General features: G+C 37.1%; 1 protein-coding gene across 3 annotated transcripts in view; it reads left to right on the top strand.

Annotated features, from left to right (window-relative positions):
- Positions 1-27,209, top strand: part of SNTG1 (syntrophin gamma 1) — a 902,129-nt gene that overhangs the window by 799,290 nt on the left and 75,630 nt on the right. For all 3 annotated transcript variants that reach the window (XM_086695809.1, XM_025922739.2, XM_086695810.1), the window contains 2 exons: positions 14,193-14,309; positions 15,690-15,761. In XM_086695809.1, coding sequence (XP_086551935.1) covers positions 14,193-14,309; positions 15,690-15,761 — 189 coding nt within the window. The remainder of the gene's footprint in view (positions 1-14,192; positions 14,310-15,689; positions 15,762-27,209) is intronic.

Here is a 27,209-nt window from a genome sequence, read left to right as displayed (position 1 = left end):
TCTAACTCAATGATCTAAATGCAGGGGAGTCGGTCAATGAAGTATCTTGTTTGTGGAAAGTTAGGGTCACTGATAACCTAACCAGCTATCCAGGCACCTGAAGTCCCACGGAGAGTGATGAGCACCTCAAAGATAAATCCCGTCAGGGTACCAATCACTTCTCTAAAGTGGCGCTGTTAACGGACAGATGGGAGTTTTTGATGACAACTCTACAGTCTGAAAGGCAAAGGTTACCCTATTTAGTAATGGCTTGGGAGAAAGAAATGATGGCATTATCTTCCCAGATCAATGCCAGGGTAAAGGAAAGGGGGAAAAAAAGGAACAAAAGATTTCAAATTCAATTAAAGTAAGATGTTTCGATCTGGTGTTTGGAGGAAGCAGTCTACCTCGGTTTCAGCTACTTCTCTTCCGTCAGTTTGACTGAGAGGTCTCCAACGGTTACATAGGACCAGATGTCAGATGGAAACTTCTTTAGCTGTGAGATGCATATCCAAGGTTTAAGGACCTAAAGTTTGCCTCTCATCTGTGTAATGAGAAGGACATGGTATAATCTCTTCCGAAGATATTCAAGAGCACTCTTTGTTCTTAGTGATTCCAAATTAGTGGAAGAAAATTGGAAACGTGAATTTGGAAACTCATAGCCAGATTTTTGAGGAAAAGCAGGATCCAGTCCAATTTGCAGGTATATTAACAGAACCTCAAAGACAATGAACAGGATTAGAATCTAATACAGACTAAGGTATAAACATAATTTCTTCTCTCCATAATTATTATTACTTTAAAAAATAAGGCTGATTTGCTTGCATTAAACTTCGTCTTATTATTTACATAAATGCAGCAAGAATAATGATTGACCATATAAGCTCTTTTTCAAGACTGCTTTGCTGGAACAGTTTGCTTTGATGTAAGCAAATTACCACGTCGATTTTTTCCAAGGGGCTTTATTGGCTGTGAAAAGTCAATCTTAGTTCCTCAAAACTGTCTGGTCATATCTGACTGGATGCACATCTCTCTCAAATATGATATTCCAGTCAAAGACTTGGTAATATAACCAACATTTTTAATTGTGTTCTCTTACAAGGAGAATAGAATAGATTCTTATTGAACTTATGCCAATACCTATATTGTTATGTATAAATTGTTTTTTATAAATATGAGAATACTCACTAAAAGTTTCTGAATTTTAGAGAGAATAAGTAGGGAGAAAAAAAGTGTTACATCTTTGTTCATAATGGTATAACTTACAAGATTGTAGCTTAAGAATAGAAAGAATAAAGTTTCCTAAAATCTGGAAAAGAAAAATATTAGAGAGCCAACGATGTTTTAAACAGGAGGTCCTAAAAAATGTAATCATCTTCCTCAGTTAATTCAGTCCCATGTAATTTATTCTTTTTCTGTTTGAATCCAGTTTTTCCACCAGATCTGGAAATTTTTACCCAGTTAAGTGTTGCGATTTTAAAATTACCATAAAACACTACTTGTCAAAAGCCATTTCCTTGAATCTTCTTAAAGATGAAATACTTTTGCAGGAACATTTTTTGTGAAAGTATCAGAATAAAGCAATAACTGTCTGTAAATGACAAAAGGCTTAAAAATGGCATGGTTAAAAAGTTCCAATGAAAATTCATTCTAATGCAATTGACAAGGAAATTTGGTTATCTTTGTGAAATTCATTTTAAGATAATAACTAGAATTACAAGTGTTAGCATTACATTAGGACATAACAGATCTTTAGGAATTTCTTATAGTTACTGGGACATTTATATCAATAACATATATCCACACTAACATAAGGAAAGAAGGCCTAGAATCACCTATTTCACAATTCTTAACATGTAAGTTAACGTGCCAAATAAGCCTAATTAGTTCAGTATCTCCCTTTTTATAAGGCAAGAGAACAAATCTTTTGAGATGGCACAGGGATCCCTGAAAAAAAAAAAAAAAAAAACAAAGGTAGTTCAAGGCGAAAAGGACTATTATTTAGAATATGAATTTGGGGGCAGTTTGTCAACAATATCAAATTGTTTGCACACTTGGTCAAACGCGATTAGGTCTCCGTGAGACAATACTTAGCTATTTATTTAGCCAAGATGGCAATTGAAGACTTCATAAGCAAACACAGAAAGTTAAATCCTTGTAAAAAGCCTTAGTTTTTTTAAAACTCAACAGACTTAGTTTTTTTTTTCCCCACAAGTCATCAGTGACCAGATAAAGACAAATTATAGGATCTTTGTTTTTCTAGGGAGATTACATTAAAGGTAAAGAAAAACCTTTGTTTACAATGTTTTATTAAGAGCAGACCAGTAAAGTACGAAAACATTGTCCTTTTTTCTTTTTAATGTCTTATTTATTTCTGAGAGAGTGAGTGCAAGCAGTGGTGGGGCAGAGAGACAGGAAGACAGGGGATCCGAACCTGGCTCTGTGCTGACAGCAGTGAGACCCATGCGGGGCTTAAAGTCAGGAACCGCGAGTCCATGACCTGAGCCGAAGTTGGACACTCAGCCTACTGAGCCACTTATGTGCCCAGAAAACATTTGCCTTTTAACAGAGAAAAATACAACTGTAATTTTGCACCAGCGTACCTTTTTAAAATTAAACTTTTAATTTTAATTCCAGGATAGTTAGCATATAGCGTTATATTAGTTTCAGTGTACAATACAGTGATTCAGCAATTCTCTACATCATCTTCAGCGCTCATAATGATAAGCGCACTCTTAATGCCATTCACTTCTTTCACCCATGCCCCGCCCACTTCCCCTCTGATATGCTTTATTTTAAATGAGTACCCTCAGTGAAAGTTATTTTCTTACAACAGGAACATATTTTACTTGAAGCATACTTCAGAATACATGGTTCTAAAAGATATACTTTAGGGGCGCCTGGGTGGCGCAGTCGGTTAAGCGTCCGACTTCAGCCAGGTCACGATCTCGCGGTCCGCGAGTTCGAGCCCCGCGTCAGGCTCTGGGCTGATGGCTCGGAGCCTGGAGCCTGTTTCCGATTCTGTGTCTCCCTCTCTCTCTGCCCCTCCCCCGTTCATGCTCTGTCTCTCTCTGTCCCAAAAATAAATAAACGTTGAAAAAAAAAAATTAAAAAAAAAAAAAGATATATTTTAAATATATTTTTATAAATAAATATATGTATATTGAAAACATTCCATCCACAAAAAAATAGAGTACACATTTTCTTCAAGTACACACAGAAGAATTCCCTGGATAAATCACATAAAAAGAGACATAAAAATATTCTGAATGTGAGAGGACTGAAATTATACCAAGTGTATTTTCCAACCACAATAATACAAAACGAAAGATCAACAATTAAAAAACCTGGAAAATCCACAGTGTAAATATTACATATTTAATATGTTAACATTGAACAACACACTACTTACTGCACAAGCAATGGGCTGAGTAAGAAATCAAATGGCAAATCAAAATATGTGTCAAAACAAAGAAAAAGAAAACACATTATTTCAAAACCTATAGGACGTAGCAAAAGCAGATGTTAGAGTGAAATTTATGCTATAAATGCTTGTATTAAGAAAAAAAGTGAAAGAACTTAACATTACACCACAAGGAACTGGAAAAAAAGAAGAAATTTAGCTGAAATTTAGTAAGGGAAAGAAATAACAAAGAAAAATCAAAAATAAATAGAGACCAGAATAAACAACATAACATTGAAAGTAATGACCAGTTTTCCCCCAAAAATAAACAAAATTGGCAATGTTTTAACTACATTAGGAAAAAAAGAGAAGATCCAAATGTCAAAATGAGAAATGGAAAACAATGAAATAGATAACCACAGAAATACATAGGGTGATAATAGGTTAATATGGACAAGTATATACTAACAAATCAGATAACCTAGGGGAAAAAAAGCAGTGAATTCCAATACTGAATCATGAATCTTGAATCCAAGAAATAGGAAACCTTCTTCGACCAATAACAGGAATGAAAGTTGAATTAGGAATCAAAACTCTCCCAACACAGAAAAGCCCAAGACCACATGGCTTCATTGGTGAAACATTAACAAACATCAACAAAATAATAATAATTTATGGCAATCTTTATTAAAACCTTACAAATAATGGAATAGAAGGAACACATTCAAAATCATTCCATGAGGCCAGAACTACACTGACACCAAAGCAGGACAAAAACAACACAAGAACAAAAAAGTATAGTTTGTCTGGTATAAGTGTTTCTACTCTGACTTTCTTTTGACATCCATTTGCGTGATAAATGTTTTTCCACCCCCTCACTTTCAATCTGCAGGTGTCTTTAGGTCTGAAATGAGTCTCTTGTGGGCAGCATGTAGATGGGTCTTGTTTTTTTATCCATTCCGACACCCTATTGATTGGAGCATCTAGTCTAATTACATTCAAAGTAATTATTGATAGATATCTATTTATTGCCATTTTATTACTTGTTTTGCCACTGTTTTTTGGAGATTTTCCCTGACCTTTTCTTGTCTGTGTCACTTTTGGTCCCTTGTTTGCACTCAAAGAATCCCCTTTCATATTTCTCACAGGGCTGCTTTAGTGGTCACGAAGTCCTTTAGTCTTTGGGGAACTCTCTCCCTTTCCTTCTATTCTGAATGATACCTTGCTGGATAGGGTCCTCTTGGCTGCAGATTTTTTCCCATTCAGCACTTTGAATACATCATGCCCCTCCCTTCTGGCTTGCCAAATTTCAGTTGAGAAATGTTCAGCTAGCCTTATGGATTTTCCTTTGTAAGTCAAAAACTTCTTTTCTTTTGCTGCTTTGAAGATTTTTTCTTCTTCACTGTATTTTGCAAATTTAATTACAGTATGTCTTAGTGTTGGCCTGCTTTTTTTGATTTTGATGGGAGTACCCTGTGCCTTGTGAATCTTGGTGTCTGTTTCCTTCCTCCCCAGGTTAGGGAAGATTTCTCCTATTATTTCTTGAAATAAATTTTCTGCCGCCCACCCCCCCGCCCTTCTTCTTTTGGGATTCCCGTAATACTAATGTTATTACATTTGATGGAGTCACTGGGCTCCGTAAGTCTATTCTTGTGCTGTATAATTTTTCTTTCTTTCTTTTGTTTAGCTTCATTATTTTCCATGATTTTGTTTTCTAGGCCACTAATTTGTCCCTCTGCTTCTTCCAGCTTGCTGTTCATTGCATTAAGCCTGTTTCCAATATTGTTTATTGCACTCTTCATCTCTGATTGATTCTTTTTTCACTTTTTTATCTCTGTGGTAAGGACCTCCCTGCCCACCCCAGGTTGTTTGCCTGCCTTCTCTTCAGGAATAGGGCAGTGCCCTCTGAGCTCTACTGAAGCCAAGCCTAATGACCTTTAAAATTCCAGGCTTGGGGCACCTGGGTGGCTCAGTTGGCTAACTGTCTGACTCTTGATTTCAGCTCAGGTCATGATCTCAGGATTTGTGAGTTTGAGCCCTGCATCGGGCGCTGCTCTGACAGTGCAGAACCTGCTTGGGATTCTCTCCCTCCATTCTCTCTGCCCCTCTGCTGCTCACTCTCTCTCTCCAATTTTAAATAAATAAATAAATAAATAAATAAATAAATAAATAAATAAAATTCCAGCCTTGAAGGGGCACCTTGATGGCTCGGTCGTTTAAGTGTCAGACTCTTGATTTTGGCATTGATCTTGGGATCAAGTCCTACACTGGGCTCTGCCGAGCAAGGAGTCTGCTTGGGATTCTCTCTCCCTCTCTCTCTGCCCTCCCGTACTCATGCTCACTCTATAAACTTAAAAAAAAATAAATGAAATGAAATGAAATAAAATAATAAAACAACATTCCAGGGGCTAATCCCTGCTAGTTAGGTGCAAGAACACATGACATTCAGCCCCTCGTGTTTTCTAAGTCTTGGCTTTGAGGAAAAATTCTCTGTGTTCCCCCGTATGCATCTGTCTCTTTTGCCCTTTTCTGAGACCATGGCTCCCTCTCCTCCGTGGCAAACGTGATCCATTTCTCCCCTAAACCACATCTCCACACCTCCTACCTTCTTTGATGTAGTCTCTTCTCTCCCTTTAGGTATGGGGTTTGTTCTGTCAGTCTTAATGTGGATTTCTGGGGTACTTAGGATGATTTAATAGTTATCTAGTGGTGTTTGTGGGAGGAAACAAGCCCAAGGTCCTCTTACTTTGCTGCCTTCTTGGGGACAACCTGCACCAGTGAACTTTTGATACTAACACTCATTTTAAAATAAATTCATTTTAATTCTAGCCAACTTGACCACACATTAAAATTCTTTTTCAAAGATTCCCTTTCCACACACATTCTACAACTTTCTTTTTTTACATTCAGATTTCATCCTGTATTTTCCCTCTTTAAATAACCAGCCTCAATTTAGCACAAAATTACTTTCTCTTCCCTCAACAAGAATGTATTTCCATCCCTCATGCTTTCTTTTGCCAAAAGCATACATCCTACTTTTCTTGCATACGGAGTTGCCTCCCTTGTTATTTCTACTAGCTTTAATGACATTATTAATTAGAATTCTTAACCTTTAGGAACTTTAAGAAATAAACAATTGTGAACTATCTTTTATATTAGCATGGTGTGAAAATATAAATACTTTTAATGATTTCTAGAAACATGCTTTTTTTGATAGAAAGTTTATCAGCATGGCATAATACATGTTTACTAATAGACTCAAATATCTTTAGTTTCTCTAAGGGACTCTGCACTGACAGTGTGGAGCCTGCTTGGGATTCTCCCTCTCTCTCTGCCTCTCCCCTGCTCATGTTCTGTCTTTTTCAAAATAAACAAATAACTTTAAAAAATCCTTTAAAAAATAAAAATAAATGAATATTCATTGAATTTAGCTTATCATTTAACTTAACTTTAAGGTTTCAAAGCATATAAAAAAGTTGGGGAAACTATTGAAAAAGTTCACCTAAAAACTTTTTACCCTACTTACATCTATTTAATTTACTTGTTCATAACAATTATGTTCAGATTACCCACAAAAATTTCATGAGAAATTTGACAAAGTCATTCATTGTTCCAAGCTGTTTCTCTTACTGACAAATTTTTTGACAGGTAACACAACCTAGGTAGAATAGAAGTTGTCTGCAATATATATCATTGTTGGTATGCTGAATACATGCCTGTTTTAATTAAAGCAAATTTAAACTAGCTTTTATTTGTCAAAGACTGTGCCAAATCACGTGACCCTGAAAAGCATTTGGTTTAGTTTCTATTATATTTTGAGAATTCTTATGGATATTAATTCATATAGGTGCTTATTTCTTTAAATCAATTAAATAGAGATCATTTACAAATTAATTTTAGAATACGATCCAGCAGTAGAAAATACCATACATCTACAATGCACATTTATAGACACACTTAAGCATACAGACAGATATAAACAGGGGTCTTACAGTTTGCATTTTACCAGTTGTAAGAGAAGCTGTTTCTAGGTTGTTTTTCTGGTAAATGAGGCTGCCCATTCATTCCGTTGGCTAAAACAAAGTTTAAGTGATTTTTTATCTTTTGTTTTTCTTCTGGTAAGAATTACCTCCCAGAAGTTTGTACTTTAACATTTACATCTCAAAGACACAGGGAAGAATGCAAGTGATAAGCCTTTTAAGATAAGCAGGGATGTTTTGGGATTTATAAAAATGAATAGGTGAACTTTTGACTGCCTCTAGAATTGCATTTCTAGTTTTGCAAAGATTTGAAAGATAAGGGCAGTTGATTTCAATTCGTCAAATAATTGGTTTGCAACTTAAATAACACAGTAAGTTAATTCACCCATCCAACTGCAGTATCTTCAATTTGTTTAGGGGAGAAGGTCAAAATAAAAAAAAGAAAATTCTTACCATGTTCTGAATATGAGCTATGGTCACAGATTCAGTCAGACTGGTGGTCTCCCATCTTCTTTTCTCTGTCTAATTGCTATTGTCAGGAGGTAATCCATTTACAAAAATTTTTGAGGATCCTCTCTGGACAGTGTTTTGAAAATATGGTTCTAGAACTAGACATCCGTATGCCAAAAAAAAAAAAAAAAAAAAAAAAAGAATCATGACATAGACCATACACCCTTCACAAAATTTAACTCAAACTGGATTACAGACCTAAATGTAAAATCCAAAACTATAAAACTTCCAGACAATAACAGGAGAAACATCTAGATGACCTTGACTATGTTGATGACATTTCAGAGGTGACACCAAAGATTCTTTCCAGGATCTAGGAAAGAAACCATTGCTAACGTGGAATTCATTAAAAGCAAAAATATTTACCTTGCAAAAGACCATATCAATAGAATAAGACAAGCCACATATTGGGAGAAAATACTTGCACAACGTATCTAATAAAGGACCATTATCTAAAATATACAAAGAACTCTTGAAACTCAGCAATAAAAAAAACAATCCAAGTAGGGGCGCCTGGATGGCTCAGTTGGTTTAGAGTCCAACTTCGACTCAGCTCATGGCCTCACAGTGTGTGAGTTTGAGTCCTGCATTAGGTTCTGTGTTGATAATGCAGAAAACAGCCCAACTGAGAAATGGGCCAAAGACGGTAATAGATACCTCACCAAAGAAGATACACAGAAGGCAAATAAACATACGAAAAGATGCTCCCCATTACATGTCATCAGCAGAATGAAAAGATAAAAGAACAATAATATACCAGTACACACTTACTCCAATGGCCAAACCCCCTGCACTGACAATGCCAAATGCTGGCAAGGATGCGGAGAAGCAAGAACTCTGCATTGCTGGTGAGAGTAAAACATGGCGTAGCCACTTTGAAAGATAGTTTTGCCGTTTCTTACGAAACAAAATATACTTTTATCATACATTTCAGCTGCCACACTCCTTGGTATATACCTGAATGAGTTGGAAACCTATGTCCAGGGGCGCCTGGGTGGCTCAGTCAGTTAAGCGTCCGACTTCGGCTCAGGTCATGATCTCATTGTTTGTGAGTTCAAGCCCCGCGTCGAGCATCTGTGCTGATGGCTCGGAGCCTGGAGCCTGCAGCCTGCTTCACATTCTGTGTCTCCCTCTCTCTCTGCCCCTTCCCTGCTCATGCTCTGTCTCTCTCTGTCTCAAAAATAAATAAACATCAAAAAAAAAAAATTGAAACCTATGTACAGACAAAAACTTGCAAATTGATGTTTATAGCACCTTTGTTCCTATTGCCAAAACTTGGAAGCAGCCGTGATGGCTTTGTGGATGAGTGGGTAAATAAACTGTAGTGTATCCCAAGAATGGAATACACTCAACACTGAAAAGAAATGAAGTGTCAAGCCATGAAAGGACATGGAGGAACCATAAATATACGTTAAAAAGTGAAGGCAATCAATCTAAAAAGGCTACATACTGTATGATCCTAAAGATATGACATTCTAGAAAAGGTAAAATAATGTAGGCAGTAAAAAAATCAGTAATTTCCAGGGATTGGGGAGGAGGGATGAATCAGCAGAGCACAGAGGGTTTTTAAGACAGTGAAACGATTCTGTATGATACTATAATGGTAGATATGTGTCATTGAACATTTGTTATACCTATAGAATATGCAACACCAAGAGCGAGCCATAATGGACACGATGGACTCTGGCTGATAATGACGTATCAATTGTTCGTCAGTTGTAACAAATGTATCACACTTGTGGGTGATGTTGATAGTGGGAGAGGTGCATGGGGTCTATGGGAAATCTCTACCTTCCACTCAAATATGTCAAATGGCCCTAAAAATTAAAGTATTTAAAAGAGGAGAAATAATGTAAAATAAAATAAGTTTTAAAATAATAAAAATTTTAAAAATAAAATGTTGCTGTGCAGTGCAAGCTTTACATAGCAGGTGTGTTTTCAGCTAATTACACACGCCATTTAAAATAAGCAAGTTTATGCGAATCAAAACCACAATGAGCTATCACCTTAACACCTGTTAGAATGGCTATCATCCAAAAGACAAGAGATAACAAGAGCTAATGAGAATGTGGAGAAAAGGATATACTTGTCTACTTTGGGTGGGAGTGCAAATTGGTGCAGCCATTGTGGAAAACAGTATGGAGGCTCCTCAAAAAATTAAAAATAGAGCTTCCATATGATCTAGCAATCCCACTTTTGGGGGTATACACAAAGGAGATGAAAATAGGGCCTCCAAGAGATATCTGCAACTCCCATGTTCATTGTAGCATTATTCACTGTAGTCAATATATGGAAACAAACTAAGTGTCCATTAACAGATGAATGGATAAAGGAGATGTGAGACATATATTCATTGTTGAGAAAGAAGAAAATCCTGTTTGACAACATGGATGGAACTTGAGGGCATCCCGTTAAATGAAAGAAGCCAGGCAGAGAAAGATGAATACTTCATAGTGTCACTTATATGTGAAAAAAAAAAAAAAAAGTCAAACTCATAGAAATAGAGAGTAGAAAAATGATTCCCAGGGGCTAGAGGAACTGGGGAGAGGTTGGTATAAAGGTGCAAATATTCATCTAGACCCCCCCCCCCCCGCCAGGGTCTGAGGATCGAATGTATAACATGGTGACGTTAAGTAACACTGTATTGTGTAACTGAAATTTGCTAAGAGTAGAACTTAAATGTTCTTATCTATTTAAATAAAATACACACATATATGAGGTGATGGATGTATCAACGAGATGGGAGAACTCCTTTCACAGTATATGTGTTCATCAAATCATCGCAATGTGCAACTTTAGATATCTTATAATTTTATTTGCTGATTTACACCTCAATAAAGCTGAAAAATAGGTAAGCTTCTAAAATCTTTATCTTAAAATTATACATGTGGAAGTCTTCTTGTCATTTCGTATGCAAGGAAAACCATTCCCTTTTAATTATCCTTGCTTCTAAAATATCCCCTTGGAAATACTCATGCCTATATTGTCCATTTGGGTTTTTAATTTTTTTTAAAGATTAAGTGATACAGTTTTTCTTTAGAATTATCATTTGCTGTGACATGTGTGGGAAGCATTTACTAAAAATGCCTAGGTCTCCTCAACCTTATAATTATTTCCCAAGAGTCCTGGTAACGATGAAAATCAAAAAGTGCCTTAGAAATCTCTGCACAATTAAGAACTTTGCTTCCTTGTTTTGGAACAGAAGATGATAAGGGCAATCCTTGGCCTGGAGAGCAAGCATTCCCTGGAAGAAATCCCCCTTACAGCTCTGATAATCCCATTTTTATTAGCTATATCCTGAGCTCTTCGCCCAAGGCTACACTCAGTTCAAAATAATAAAATTGTATTCATTGATATTTCTTGAAAAATACCAGTATCTCCTTCCTAATATTTCAGCTTCCAGCAAATTATAGAGGCAGGAAGAGACAACAAACTCAAATTTCATAGCCTTAAGAAGCTGAAATATTTCCTTTTCATGGTTATGTATACCACTAGATTCTTTTTTCTCCTGCCAATACAGAGAAGTCATAAGCCTAGAGAAACTATACGTTTTATCAACATGAGTTTAAATGAAAGACTCTGACCTAATTGTGAAATGATGTTAACGATTGAAGGTGATGTAATCTGTAATAACTAAAATTCTATCCCATTGCAGTGGCCCAATAATGACAGTGCAATTTAAACTGTATTTATCAGAATACTTTCTTCCTAGAATACTCACAAAACTCTCTGTTATTTTAAGGTTGTTATAAAGCTATTACTAAGAATACACATTGCGTGCTGTTTTAGATGAGTTTTTGTAGAACACAATGCATGTAAGGAAAGCTCATAAGTCAGAGACGTGCATCTTGATTATTCAAAAGCCGAACCCCTGCATAACCACATTCTAGGTCAAGAAAAGCAGATGGCTAGCAACTCACATTTTCTCCCCAGGTTGCATTCTCCCAGTAACAACTAGCTTGTTGTCTTCTAACGTAACCATTATCCTGACAATTATGGTGGTGATTGTCTTGCTTCAGTCTAGTACTTTTTTTTGTTTTTTCCCAACCAGAAATGCATTCCAAAAGACTCGTTAATCTGAAACAAATTACTTGTATGTGTTATTCCACGTCTACTTCCTTCAATTGGCATTATGTTCTGTGAGATTCATTCATGTTGTTCTGGACAGCTCTAATTTACTAATTTGCTTGCTGTATTTATTTTACCATAAATTATTGCTAGTTTCATCTATGAAATATTTTGAGGATACACAGTTTATTAATATTTCAAACTATTGATACATAGTTGGGACTAAGAAGAAGAACCTGCATGAATATTCTTATACATGCGCCTAGTGCACATGTATGCACAATTGTGTTGAGTTGATGTTAGAAGTGGAGAATCAAACTTACCAGATTTATACAAGCTTTTACATTACTGCATGTCCTCAAGAAAATGTGTCTCTTCCTGTCTTTTTAACTGCATCCAGTTTGGGAGATACACAGGAAAGACATAATGTTTTAAAATTGTATTTCTTGTAGTTTAATGGCTTTAGGGCCTTTAATTCATTTTGAGTTGAGTTGAGTTTAATGCATTTTTGCATATGGTGTGAGATAAGGATCTAAAATGATTCTCTAGCATGTGATTATCTAGGTTTCCCGAGCCATTATACATTCCCCATTGTGTATTCTTGATTTTGTTGGAGATCAGCTGACCCGAAATGCGTAAATGTATTTCTGGGTTCTCTCTTCTGTTCATTAGTTTTATCTGTCTGTTTTGACGCCAGTATCTTACTGTTTTGGTTACTTTGTTTTGTAATTTTTTTTAATGTTTATTTATTTTTGAGAGAGACAGAGACAGAATGTGAGTGAGTTAGGGGCAGAGAGAGAGGGAGACACAGAATCCGAAGTAGGCCCCAGGCTCCGAGCTGTCAGCAAAGAGCCCGATGCGGGGCTCAAACTCACAAGCTGTGAGATCATGACCTGAGCCGAAGTCAGATGCTCAACCGACTGAGCCATCTAGGCCCCCCTTGTTTTGTAATATTTTTTGAAAGCATGAAGTAAAATGTCTCAAGCTTTGTTCTTCTTGCTCAATATTGTTTTGGTTATTCAGTCTTTTGTAGTACCATATGAATTTTAAGATATTTTTTCTATTTCCACAAGGAGTGGCTTTGGGACTTTATAGGGATGGTCAATTTGGATATTAGGAATATTTGTTAAAAATAATTCTTCTAAAAAATAATAATAATTCTTCTAAGATATGAGCATGGGAAGTCTATTTCTCTGTGTTTTATTTCTCTCTGTAAGTGAGCTGATTGTTTGGAATTAGCCTCTAGGCTGGACGTGGCTAGGCTTGGGTCCAGGAGGAAATTCTGGCTCTGGCCAGCTCCACATGCTTCCATCTTGGGTATGCTTTCTTCATGGCAATGGCAGAAGCACAAGATACTAACTCCAACTTACTTTTGTCATGTGCATTAATATCACATTAGTCATGACAGATCTCATAGCAAAAAAAAAAAAGTCTAAGAGTAGGAAAGAACATCCTGTCAACCATAAATCCAAAGTAAATGACATGATCTGGGAAATATATCCTCCCAGATATGTCTACCACATAAAGTTGTGGTAAGAGATAAATGAAATGACGTATGTGTATACATTGTCAGGAATATAAAATTCATTGAATAAATGCTTATGTATATGTTTGAGCTTCAGAACAATCAAATGATTGGAGGAGGAGTGGCTTATCTCCCATGATTTCTTTTTGGGAATTGATCCGCCCATATTTAAGATCTAAAGACCAAAGAGCTGTTGTCATTGCCATTCGATATATGAATAATGTTTGAATAATCTATGTTCATCTTAGATTGGTGACTAAATCAAGAAAAGCTATCATCCCATCCTGTCAGGTAGAGGGGAGATGTGGTATACCACACCAGTGGTCATCACATAGGGTACCTCTTTTTGACTTATCTCCTTTACCCTCTTAAATAGTTTTATCCTGGGAGCACATCCTCATTGTAAAATGCCACTAATTGAGAAACGGATAGGATAAGTCGACAAATTTCATTACGAAGAAACATTTTTATAGCGGTGGTGGAGAGGGGGAAATATAACTCATGCCCAGTTGGACTGCATAAACAAATGCTTGATAAGTGCTGATGGAAACGTAAGCTCTCGGGAGTGGTTCACATCCACTTATTGGAAAGCTTATGTGGCGTATGTATTGTTTCTCATCAATTCATTTGATAATGTTATGGGAGAATTAAAATACCCAAGATACACAAAGTACGCATCTGTAATGAGACTTTTGTTGACAGCGAATCATATTCCATTTTCCTACAGATAGTCTACATGGGCTGGTGTGAAGCACGGGAGCAGGATCCTCTACAAGATCGAGCATACTCGCCAACATTTCTAGCCCTGAGGGGATCCTGTCTTTACAAGTTTCTGGCACCTCCGGTAAGCGTTTTTGTCCGACAGTTTTTATTTTTCCCGTATTATCATGACAGAGTGACATCAATTTGATAATGGTAAATAGCGTATTACTAATATACAGTAAAACCGTGGATCGCGAGCAACCTGTTCTGCGAGTGTTCTGCAGGGCAGCAGACATTTCTAGTAAATTTTAACTTGATCAGCAAGGGATGTCTTGTAATTCACGTGGTATGCGACAGCGAGTGTCACATGATCATGACTTAGCCAATGGTTCTGGAAATTTGCCTTGATATACAAGTGCTTTGGATTACAAACATGTTTCCGGAACGAATTATGCTCACAAACCAAGGTTTTCCTGTATTTTGCAAATAAGATACAGGGGAAAAATAGAAAACAGCGCAAATGTTTCTGAAAATATCTTACTAAAGATATATGTTCTGGCGTTAAATATTTACTTTATAACCCTGGAAAAATCTGGAAGGCATTTCTGTTCAGGCATTTATGAGAGTCAAAATGTGCTTATTATCTATTTGACACAGGTATGTCTAAGTAAAAAAAAGTAGCATTTTGATAGCCTGTATTCTAGTCATTGGACTTTGTATTAAGTATGTATGGGTACCTATTGCACCCAAGGTCTTTCTTTTGGAATCATGTACCTTATACAACAGTAGATTCTTAATAAATATTTATTGAATATGAATATCAATTGCCAGACCACTCACTTACAGGTATAATATTACATAGGGTTTTGGAAATATCGAATCTGACCTGCTGTTATTTTGAATGACTATGTCTATACAAAGTTCAAAGCACCCAGAAAGCAGGAAAAAAATCTATTAATATTTATACATTTTACTATATTCCTACTCTGAATAATTTCATACGAGTAGACAGACAAATGCATGTTTCAAATGTAAGAAAGTGACCAACTTCATCGTATTGTTTGGTGTCTTCACAGTGTTTAAGGCGATCACATCTTGAAATAACTTCTTGACATAAATAATGTCTTTTTAAAAAATTAAAGCCAGTGTTTATATTTAGGACGCTTCTTTGTATGTAACTGGTTGGTAAACTGGGAAATTGCTGTGTGTGAGAAATATAAATCCTTGGTATTTTTATGTAAATCATACATTATTTAAAATATATGCATACGTTGGGCAAATGGAGATGGTTACACATAACATAAAACATTTGCTGAAAGCGGAGGAGAAATGGCAATAAAGCCTAAGGGAGAGGACACCAAAACACCACACATGGACCTCCATGAGGATAGCTTCACAACTGAGATCATGTACTGCCGGTGGGAAAGTGTCATGGTGTGCCATATTATCTAAGTACGATAAAGAGGGAAATAGGGAGTGTGTTTCTACAACAGATGACATGTCAGTTTCTCATCTTTTCAAGGTGACAACGTGGGACTGGACCCGAGCAGAGAAAACATTCTCCGTGTATGAGATTATGTGCAAGATTCTCAAGGTATGATCAATACGTGGCGAACATTTTCAGGGCTCTTCCTTAGCAGTAGCTCTGAGCTCATAAGTGGCCTGTGAAAACAAATGGGGCAGCGGCATAAAAGATAAAGACAGAGAGAAGAAAATATACATATAAGAGACAGAAGGCAGAGAAGTATATAAGCACCCTCATATCAGCTGGAGTAATTAGGAAGCAGATACTGCAGTCCCTCGATCTGGGGAGAGGGAAGGAAGAAGCTTGGTAGGAGGTCATCGAGGGAGAAGCAGGAAGTTCGATCGAAAATAGTCCTAATTTAAACCTCAATTATTATCATCTTTTTTTTTTTCTAAGTAAAATACAAAAGGAAAAGTCTTAGATACAACTTTGAATGAGAAAATGCAGAAAATATAAAGGCATGTGCAAAGAAAGATATATATATTTTTTAATCTCAGAATTAGGTTATCTATCTGAATATGCAAAGAATATACACTTATAAATCAAAGTCCTGTGTTATACACAAGAGTATTGACTAAGAAGTTATGAGAATTCCGTAAAATTCCAAATGGTTTCTGTAGCCATTTTTAAGAATCAGAATGGGAAAAAAAGAATCAGAGTGGGAATAATTTATAAAACCTAACTAATAATCTACATTCAGTTTCTACTCTGGGGTCTGTAAGCTTGGAAGTACTACAGATGAAAATTAAACCTTTGTTCAGGTTGACCTTGTTTGTGTAACCAAGGAGAACTAAGTTCCTTGCATTTTCTATCAGTTATTTTCTTCTGGTTAAAGGGTCAGTAGAAAATGCTGGAACATGTGAAACGTAAGTGAAATGCATCAGAAGTGTCCTGCAGCAGAAAAACCGGCAAACAAAAATGATTACCTCAAAAGGGGGCATAATTTTTCTTCCCCATAAAATAATCCTTGACTAAAACTGACATTCAGAGCAGCACAAGAGGTAAATGAATATATAGGTCATTGTTTGCTCATCACTGGGTATGGTTTTAGTCCTATTTAGGGATTTATGGAGGAAGGGCAACTCTGAGCTACTTGAGTTGGTTGTTAGTAAAGAAGGCTCTGGCAACTCCTAAAAGATGTACTGGTGTCTGAAGATAAGGAGAACATACTCAACTCCGTTTTTTTTTTTCAATAATTACCAAAAGGGCTAGTGAAATTCTAATTGAATCTAATTGAATGAGATTCTAATTGAATTTTTTAGGGAAAAAATGGTGGCATTAAGAAGAAAGAATTAAAGAGAGAGACGGGGGAGACGGAAGAAAGGAAGGGAGGAAGGAAGCATGAAAGAGGGAGAAAGAAAGATACAGAAAGAAACCCAGAAACTCACTCCCCTACAAATTATTCCCTAGTCGTACATTAATTTGTCCCTTCCTTAGCCCTACGTTAATGTAACTTTATCAGAGTAGTAATCCAGCATGCATTTCTGTATACTTGTTTAGACTTAAATTATTTCCTAACCATTTTCCAAGTAGCTACATGGTCTTTATAACCCTCTCAAAAAAAAAAAAAAAAAAAAAAGCTGATTGAACATTTAAAAACAATTCAATTTATCATAATATTTGAAATAAGGACAATATAAGGACAATTTTAAAGGAGAGAGAGAGACTATGTGTAGCTCCATATAAACATTCAATATTTTATTTCTTTTAAAAATTTTTTGCAATATTAGAATTATATGGCTTGTAACCTTTTTCATGTAAAAATATGTCTTAAGATTTTTTTTATGTCGATCAATAGACTTAGAAAAAAACTTTGACCTTTTGGTGGATTTCATCTGTCCCATCATTTGGCCATATTTATTTAGTCAGTCTCTTACTTTTGCTGTTTAGATACTTCCTCATGTGTTCTATCAGACATCACAACAATGACTCTTTGATTTATATAATAGATAATGGTTGAATATTTGATGTATACAAGACAATCTGCTAAGCACTTGTTCTGTGGTTGGGAAAAAAAACCCAGAAAATGTCCCTGGTTTCATTGAACTTACATTTTATTAGGGCGACACAGACATTAAGTTAATATGAAGGCACACACAAAAAAATAGATAGCAAAGAATTGATCTTTGCCCAGATACTTTTTAAAAAGTTTTTTTTTTTTTAATATTTATTCATTTTTGAGACAGAGAGAGAGGTGGTGGTGGGGGGAGGCACAGAGAGAGGGAGACACAGAAACCAAAGCAGCTCCAGGCTCTGAGCAGTCAGCACAGAGCCCGACACGGAGCTCGAACCCACAAACCATGAGATCTTGACCTGAGCCGAAGTCGGACGCTTAACTGACTGAGCCCACCCAGGTGCCCTACCCACAGGCTATGTAACTTTCTAGTTATTTCCTTTAATCTAAATTCTGAGTTTTGGAAATCCTGAGTTCAAAATATTTTAACATACTCAAGATGTTAGGCTTAGGGATCTAAATTCCCTCCTAGCAAAGCCAGACCAATTTCTAACACCATTACAAATATGTAGAAGGGCCCATACATTTGCACTCTGCCCAAAGTAAATACAAAGGGCACTTCTCGTTTTCCTTTGCACATAAAATTTTCTATAAGCTCGTTAGTTGCTTTGGGAAATTTTTTACAGAAGTTAGTGAGGCCTGGAGATAAATATTTTTAGACATTCAATAAACTGTAATTCTACTCTCACTTGTGATACGTAAATGAGAAAGCTCTCCTATAATTGATCGATATAACACTAATATTCTGTGCTCCACGGATTTGCATTTGACATACAAAATTATCTGCCGAGGATTCTCTTTCCCAAATGAAAGTTTCATATAACACAGGAATAGAGAAGTGGAATAAAACTCGGTGCTAAATGGATACTTTGCCTGCATTCAGATCAGATGGTTGGCTTGACAAGGAACCCAGCCTCAGAAAGTTCGGTCTGGGGAGCAGTTATGAAGCAGGGTCTTCTGTAACCCAGCCACCTACCGTCCTCAGGTAACAGTCCTGTGCAGATGTGTATATTGTAGACTTCAGTCTCCAGAAAGGGATATCTCAGGCATTTAGAAAAAAATGTTCAATGTTTATTTATTTTTGAGAGAGAGAGACAGAGCACGAACGGGGGCAGAGAGAGAGACACACACAGAATTTAAAGCAGGCTCCAGGCTCCGAGCTGTCAGCACAGAGCCTGACATGAGGCTCAAACTCACAAACTGTGAGATCATGACCTGAGTTGAAGTCAGATGCTTAACCGACTGAGTTACCCACATGCCCCTCTCAGGCAATTTTGAAGGCACAGTTTAATGATCTGGACCACAAAACATCTGGCCTGGACCGCTAATAGAGAAAATCCTCTCCTCTCTCTTCTGATATGAGGCTATACCAGGAATAAGAAAACTAAAGCTAAATCATAGTTACCCAGTGTATGCGGTTTGCACATAGGTGCCAGGTTTTTTTGTTCTTAGTTTCTTGATATAATAATTTACCTAATTTTTACACCATCGCTATGAGGCAGTTATTATTTTCATTTTGCAGATATGGAAACCAAGGCAAAGAAAGGTTAAATAAATAGCCCAAAGTCATTATAGCTGGTAAATGTCAGAGGTAAGGATTTGAATCTTGTAGTCTGTCTCAAAACCTGTGCTCTTAAATATCATACTATATTCCCTCTCTCTCTGTCGGTATAAGCAATGATAAATTGGGAAGGGATGACAGTGAGAAAGCCAGCCAGCTCCTGGTGGGAAAACAAAGGCTTCAAAACAAGAGACTCTTGCCAAAAACTGACAACTTTGTTACCAAGTACATTACCCTTCACAAATACATTCGGCATGTTAGACTTTGATTTCTTTTGTTCGGGGGGGCGAAGAAAGCATAGGTTGCTGCGAAGGTTAGCAGTTCTTTAATCAATATCTTTTTATTAATTAATTCACATTACAAATATTCATGAAGCACTCTCTATGTTGCCAAGCACTTTATTCAGAATTAGGGATTCCATACAACTGGACAAGGGGGCTGAGTTCACAAAAAGCCTAGCTGACTAAGGACTTTAGGAAGGGCATGTTGGAGGAGGCCTGAAGTAAACTTGAAATCTAAAGGATTATTCAAGGGTTCCGATGACGTGCTTTGGTTGGGATTCGGGTTTGGTGAGTGGGACAAGGCGCTGTGGGGCACTGTGGGGCACGGGAAATAATGTGTAAACTTGTTCAGGTGTGTAAATAATCATGTGTCACTTAAACACCTAAAAAGCACTCAGCATGGCTGTGATGCACTTAGCTATGAAGCCAATGTTGGCGTTTGGGTGGGGGAGAGCTGTTAAAAGACAGTAATAAGGAACATAAAAGTTACATGAAGAACAAAGGAGCCCCCAAATGATTTCAAGCCTGAGCAATGACTGTTTGCCTTTTTCAAAATAGTCTTCTAAGTGCAGCAGGAGACGAGATTGGAGGCACCGGCGGGGGGGGGGGGGGGGGGGGGCGGGGAGTGTTCCAGGGCTGCTGCAAAGATCCTGGGGCAGAGACACACATTCCAGCAAGTCTTGAGCAGTGGACTAGAGAGGTGAGGGCAAGGAGCAGAAGGGAAGACTAAACAGAGACCGGTGGTGGCCATTCCACTCATGACAGCCACATACCTACAAAAAAGGCCTGTCCTCTCTCACTGCTCTGATTTATCCGACTCTTTGGGGAAAATGATTGCCTGAGTTCTAACTCTAATGCGACAGTGTAGCTGAATGTGGCTGGCGAACAACTCACCATGTGTTGGATTCTGGACTCGTCCTTCAAGAAAGCCTCGAATTCTGGGTCACGAAATTCTGTCCTCTTGCCTAGTCTACCAAAACCCAGGTTAAACCTGCATTTGCCTCAAAACTAACATACACCTCTCATTCTTCATCGTATTTGATGATCTTGTTTCCTGCTTACACAGCCTGTCAGCTCCACAAATACCCATCGGCAGGCCTGTCCTAGATATGGTTCTCCTCACTTGTGTCTAAGGCCGGCTCCTCCTGTGTAAAAGGTCTTACCCGTCTGGCACAGCGGGGACCCCGGCATTTCTACCCTGATGACCTCCAGGGTGCATGTCCTTCCCAGACCCCGTTGCACCTGTCTACTGGCATGCCTGATATCTCAGGTGTTACGTGTCTCAAGTTTAGGAAGGACTGTTGGTGAGGAACCCGAAACACCATGGAGATTAGAGGAAAAAGGAAAAAAAAACAAAAGCTAGAATCCTGTTTCGTTTTCTGAAACTAGAAGAAGCAACAGCAGCGCCAACAGATACTTTACATCAAGTGGCAAAACCAGTACTCTAGACAATTAACTGACACCACACTGATTCTCGGCATTGGCTAGACTTCCATTACTGATCAACAGCGGTTGTTTAGACGTCCTGGGCCCTCTCACTTGCTCAATTTGGGGCCTCCATTACTAAACACAATTATAAAACTAGGAGCATAAAACGGGGCATGAAAGTGAATATTTAGAATGAGAAAAAAATCTCAATACGGAATAATTTTAAACGTTGAGAAATACCACAAAGTTCAGAGCATTTGTAAAAGTGCATCATATTTTTTATTAACTATCTAACACGATTTTTAGTACTTTTCCCCTATGCTTGTGGGGTGCTGTGTATTCTCTGATCATCTCTTCAGACGAAAACAACTTTACAACATTAGCTTCCATAGGAAAGAGAAGTTACTCCTTGTGTTTTGTCCGTACCTCACCGGGCACCCGTGTCACGTGCCCCCTGGAGAACACCCAGACTCCTATGCTCAGGTACAGCTCCTCATGTAACCTGGATCTCATCCGACAGCCAGCTGACTTTAGGAGTTCACGTCCAATGGTCAGATTCTCCTAGTGAGAGAATGACAGGACCTATCTGCATGATGTGGAAGTCAAGGCACAATAATTGTCCTGTCAGCCGGTCACACATGGGGAAACACAGGAAGAGTGAATGGAGTATGTTGACCTAGTTCAAAATAGTTGAATCGTATGCTGTTGTTAATAGAAATGAACCTCCTAACATCCCGTGGCTAGCAGACCCTGCAAAAGTGCAAAAGGGCTACTTGGTTTGTAGATATTTCAAGCCTATCCCTTTCAGAGCCAGCATTAGACTGAGGAAGAACAAGCCTTTTTGAAAGACCATCTTTCTCGTTTCATTTTTAGGACACTAATAGGGCATGTAATAAGTTTCGATTCTTGATAAAATATACACAGTGATCACTGTAGTCACAGCGATATTCTTACAAAATCATTTTCAGAAAAAAATACCAAACTATCATGGCTGGCTGGGCTGAGTAAGGAGAGCTTTCAGATGTGTGTTGGTGGGAGATGGGGAAGAGAGAAAGGAATGGACCAACTAAGTAGACTTGGGGAGTGGGAAATCGGAGCCTGATTTCTCACTGTCAGATGTGAGAGTTGCACATATGGGGAGACGGAGTAGAATAAACCCAATAGTGCTCGATAAGAATTAGAAATACTGGTATGCGATTGGTTATACACACACACACACACACACACACACACACACACACGTGCGCGCTGTAAAATAAATGCAGATGTGTTTATACACATTTACAGAGATGTGTGTGTGTATCTGTGTGTGTGTGTGTGTGTGTGTGTGTGTGCACATACAGACCTTACCTGCCCCCTGAAATTACCTAGATCAGAGAGTCCCCAACCGCAAGGAACAAACCCGGCATCCAGGTATCCCAAAGAGCCAGAACTCTAGAAAAACCATTTGATGGCTTGACTGCAGCACAGAAAGTGAAAGAGAAGATTAAATCATTTTATTGCCCCAGAAAAACAGAAAGTGCTCAAATGATGGAGACATGTCAAAAGACACAGAAGCTGCTTCAAGGGCATCTATGGGCAAATCTGGGACAAACTGATCCTCAAAATAAATGGTAGAAATGGATTATAATCCAGTGTCTAAAACAGGAAACCATGAATCTATCCTCAAAAAGATAAGTAAATAACTGGAAAATTTAATGAGAAGCACAACACTTACATAGCTTCAAAGGACCTCCCTACATAGTACTGACTACAATTTCAAAAGGAAAAAGAGTAACTTTACAGGGGACTTCACAATCTTAACAATTTGATCAAAATGGACATTTTATTAGTGGAAGAAATCAAAAGCATTATGTCTGATAGTATGATAGGAGAATATCACAATTAGAAGAATATCACGCCTCCTGAAGAATATCCTCCTGAAGCTGTGTAATAAACCTAATATAACCATGAGGAAACATCTGGTCTAATTTAATGTAATAACAGGGAAATCTAACATAACTTAATCTAGTATGATGTGATCTAATCTATTCTAAACATGAGTAAATGTCAGACAAACCCACGTGAGGCACAGTCTACAAAATAAACCTGCCTGCAGTCTTCGATAGTGTCAAAGTCACTAGAGTCAGGGCAAGACCAGGCACTGTTCCCATTCAAGGCAACCAAAGAGCCATGAAAATTCCATCCCAAGATGATTCTCAACCGGTGAATCATGAACGAAGTATAAGGACCAGAGGACAACAATATACAATGTCAAATTCCTTGTTTTTTATGGTTATATTGTAATTACATGGGTGAATATCCTAATGTTCTTGTTTGTTAAAACTACACCAGAAATTATGGGGCTGGAGGGTGATGAGGTATCACATTGGCAATTATCAAATGGTTCAAGAAATAAATCTTTGTAATTCACATGCAAATTTTCTTTGTGTGATTGTAATAAAAATACGGCATTTCAGGACTTGCTAAATAAAGAGAACAAGAGAAACAAGCTTGCCTCATGTAGGGTAAATGCAGCAAATCATGCCTAAAGGCGATCTGGCTGGTAAGGAACATTCTAAGACAAGATTGATTAAAATTTTGCTCACATACAGAATAACTAAGAAGAATTATTAAAATGAGTAGAATAAAGAGACAAATGGCAAAAAATAATTTTATCCAATTAAAATAATGGACTAGTCTCCTTTTAGAGAAAAACGTTTTTAAATAAGTGAATTTACCTATGATCTTCGTATGTTGATAGCAAATATTTTACTGTACCTCATAGTTACTGTATTGGTAATCAAAGCACTAAATCCAATATTATCATTCCTTTCACCCCCACTACTAGCATTTTGAACAGAAAAGATCTGCTCCATAAGTTTTTGTCATCTAATTTAAAATAAGAGCAAAAATAAATGAATATACAGTAAGAGACAAATGTATAATACATACACGATGCAAATCTGGCGAGAAAAAATGTAGAAGATAACATGTGACATCAGACTGTACTGATACAATTATTAGGCAAATGCCAATGATTTGTAGAGACAAAAATTCTTCCAAAGACTATAATTTAGATAAAGAATTATGTTAGAGTAGCAATTTATGTCAATGACATAATGTCATGGAAAGGATATTATTTGACTCTGAAATTCCCACTTTTTACAAAACCTATTTCTTCAGGGAAACCATCTCAGTACAAAAGATGTGTCAGCATTTTCTGAATATATGTGTATCAGTTTCCATTGTTAAGTAATAACTATTCTTTAAAAATGTATCAGTTGTTTTTGCCTTTTATTACCTCATTTACAAATGATTAAGGTTCCTAGTTTTTTTGGCTTTACTTTTTTTTTAAAGTTAACTTATTTATTTGAGAAAGAGGGTACAGAGCAGAGAGAGAGAGAGAGGGAGAGAGAGAGAATCCCAAGCAGGCTCTACACTGTCAGCACAGAGCTGGACGTGGGGCTTGAACTCGAGAACCATGAGATCATGGCCTGAGTCCAAATCAAGAGTCAGCCACCTAACCGACTGAGCCACCCAGGCGACCCAGGGTTCTTAGATTTTTCGTGTATCACTGGAGAATTAAACTTGCCTAAAATGTGTAATCACTTCCCAAACTGAAGCTTCTGAAACTATGTTTTAATTTTTTCCCCGATGATGATAGAACATTTCCCTGGGGACTATTAAGAGGCTTATGGGCTGTAAACTAAGGTAGGGTTTCTGCTCTGGGCAAGAACTGTGGTTCCTCTAATCCTGATCTCTGTCTCTAGAAATGCCATAGAGACAGCAAAGAGTGACTGCCATCCAAAATGCCAGAGCCAGCTACTTTCCATCCAGCCTCTTTTATGAATGAAATACAATAACATCATTGTAAAAACATGACCTTTTCTCTTATTGTGTTATTTTAGAACTTTCCTGGATTTATTAACATTTTAGCATGTATCCTCTCTCCTGTTAGAATTCCATAAATTTATAACTGTTTTTCCAAAATATCTTTAAGCCCTAGGATGTTAATTAAATCTCATTTTTATTTTGTTTTATTTTTTGTTTTTTTTTAATCTTACTTATTTTGAGAAAGAGAGAGCACACATGTGTGCACATGGATGTGAGGGGGAGGGGCAATGAGAGAGGGAGAGAGAGAATCCCAAGCAGGTTCCTTGCCCAGCACAGAGCCTGACACAGGGTTCGATATGACAAGTGCGAGGTCACGACCTGAGCCAATATCAAGAGCTGGATATTCAACCAACTGAGCCACCCAGGTGCCCCTAAATCTCATTGGTAGAAATTTGTTTTATTGACCTTTCCATGCTCTTAAAAGCTCGAAGTCATAGTTTAATACTCTTTCCCTGCTTTGTTTTCTTTTCAGACTGGAGGTTTCAGATCTTTTTTCATGAGTCCAATGTATTGGCACACATTTCAGCCTCATTCTTACATTATTTTTTCTTTAAGTTACACCATTAGCACTGCTTTTGGTATGTCAGATGTGAACATAACATGAATTGGTCCAATATTTTAAATAATTGTACAAGACTCCTGTAATCTATCTGGTGATTCCTCAAATTGTGTTTATCCTTTTTGTTATAATATTTATACACTTCAAATGCTTTCATAAAGCTTCTAAAACAACTTAAGGTCTTTATTTGAAGGAAACAAGTATCTTTGAGCAATGGGATATGGGAATAAAAGGATGCAGTCATTTCTCCTCCTTGAGAACATTATACACAAAAGATATCTAATCTTGTTTTCCAAATAACCAAAGTTTATCCCTGTCTTTCTCAATATCTAATTATTTATGGGGCATTCCTTCACCCCACTTAAGTGGATTTAAGAACAGTATGTTTATGAATTATTACAGCTTCATGTTACAGATATCTACATCCCTTCAGTCGATTAGAAGAATAGACTAATTCTGAAAATAAGCATTTGGGAGGATTGCTGTTCTAAATCCTAATACAGTAATTTACTCCTATAATTTTAATAAAGTATGAGAATATAACTATGTTAGGAAAAGCTGCCAAATGAAACATATTCCAAGTGAAATTTATATAATACACATAAAATATGAATAAGTAGAATATTTCTAAAAGTATTTAAAATAAATGAAAGTTACCTTCTACAATAATTTTCTGGTTAGTAAAATGTTGTGTGGGCAGTTAGAACATACGTTTTGTATAAGGAGAAAGCTAGAAAATTAACTTTGTTGCTCGTATCAATTTGGTGCCAATCTCAAGGATTCATCCTGTAAGAAGAGAATTATTTGTAATCCTTAATTCAGCATAAATTCCTTCAGGTGTATTTTAGCTTTTTTCAGTAATCTTTCTAGACTTAATACTTTTGTATTTTGTAATCTTTCTAGACTTAATATTTTTTGTTTACAGAAATTTTATACTTTGCAAATTTACTGTTGTGTGAAATCTTAAATCTGTTTGACCTTCTAAAATCTTACATTATTGTTTTCAAAGATGCAAATAAAGTTTTAGTACTGGTGGAAACCAGGTGTAAGCCCCTTCTGAGGCCTTTATCCATTAAGGAATATTGCAGAAATGTGTTGAAATCTCCCTCAAATTGTTTTAGAATGTCTTCCCCCCCCCCATTTTTTGAGAGAGAGACAGAGCATGTGACAGGGGGAGGAGCAGAGAGAGAGGGAGACAGAATGCCAAGTAGGCCCTGTCCGAGCCCGACTTGGAGCTTGAACTCACACACTGTGAGATCATGACCTAAACCAAAACATAGAGCCCGATGCTTAAACGACTGAGCCACCCAGGCACCCCTAGAATCTATTTTTAAAGATACAGTTTCAGGGGCACCTGCATGGTTCAGTTGGTTGAACTTCCGACTTTGGCTCAGGTCCTGACCTCACTGTTCGTGACTTTGAGCCCCACATCAGGCTTTCTGAGGTCAGCACAGAGCCTGCTTCAGATCCTCTGTCCCTCTCTCTCTGTCCCTCCCCAACTTGTGCTCTCTCTCAAAACTAAATAAGCATTATAAAATACAGTTTTGTAGATAATTTGCAGCTCTAGTTTTTAATCATATCATTTATTATTATTAATAACTATATTTTTGCTACTATACATTTTATTAATAATATACTTTTATTGTTACTTTGCTATTGTTTTCTTCATAATTATATCAACTTCTATGATTAATATTATCTTCTAGACAAGCCCAGCAACATACATTAAACATTGCCTACCTCTTGTTGCTGACCCTTTGCATATATTAAGGAATTGAATAAATTGTACCTATTGCCC

The sequence above is a fragment of the Puma concolor genome, chromosome F2 (assembly GCF_028749965.1).
Source record: "Puma concolor isolate L17-30 chromosome F2, mPumCon1.1.hap2, whole genome shotgun sequence".
Lineage (NCBI taxonomy): Eukaryota > Metazoa > Chordata > Mammalia > Carnivora > Felidae > Puma > Puma concolor.
This window is presented reverse-complemented; position numbering and strand designations above follow the sequence as displayed.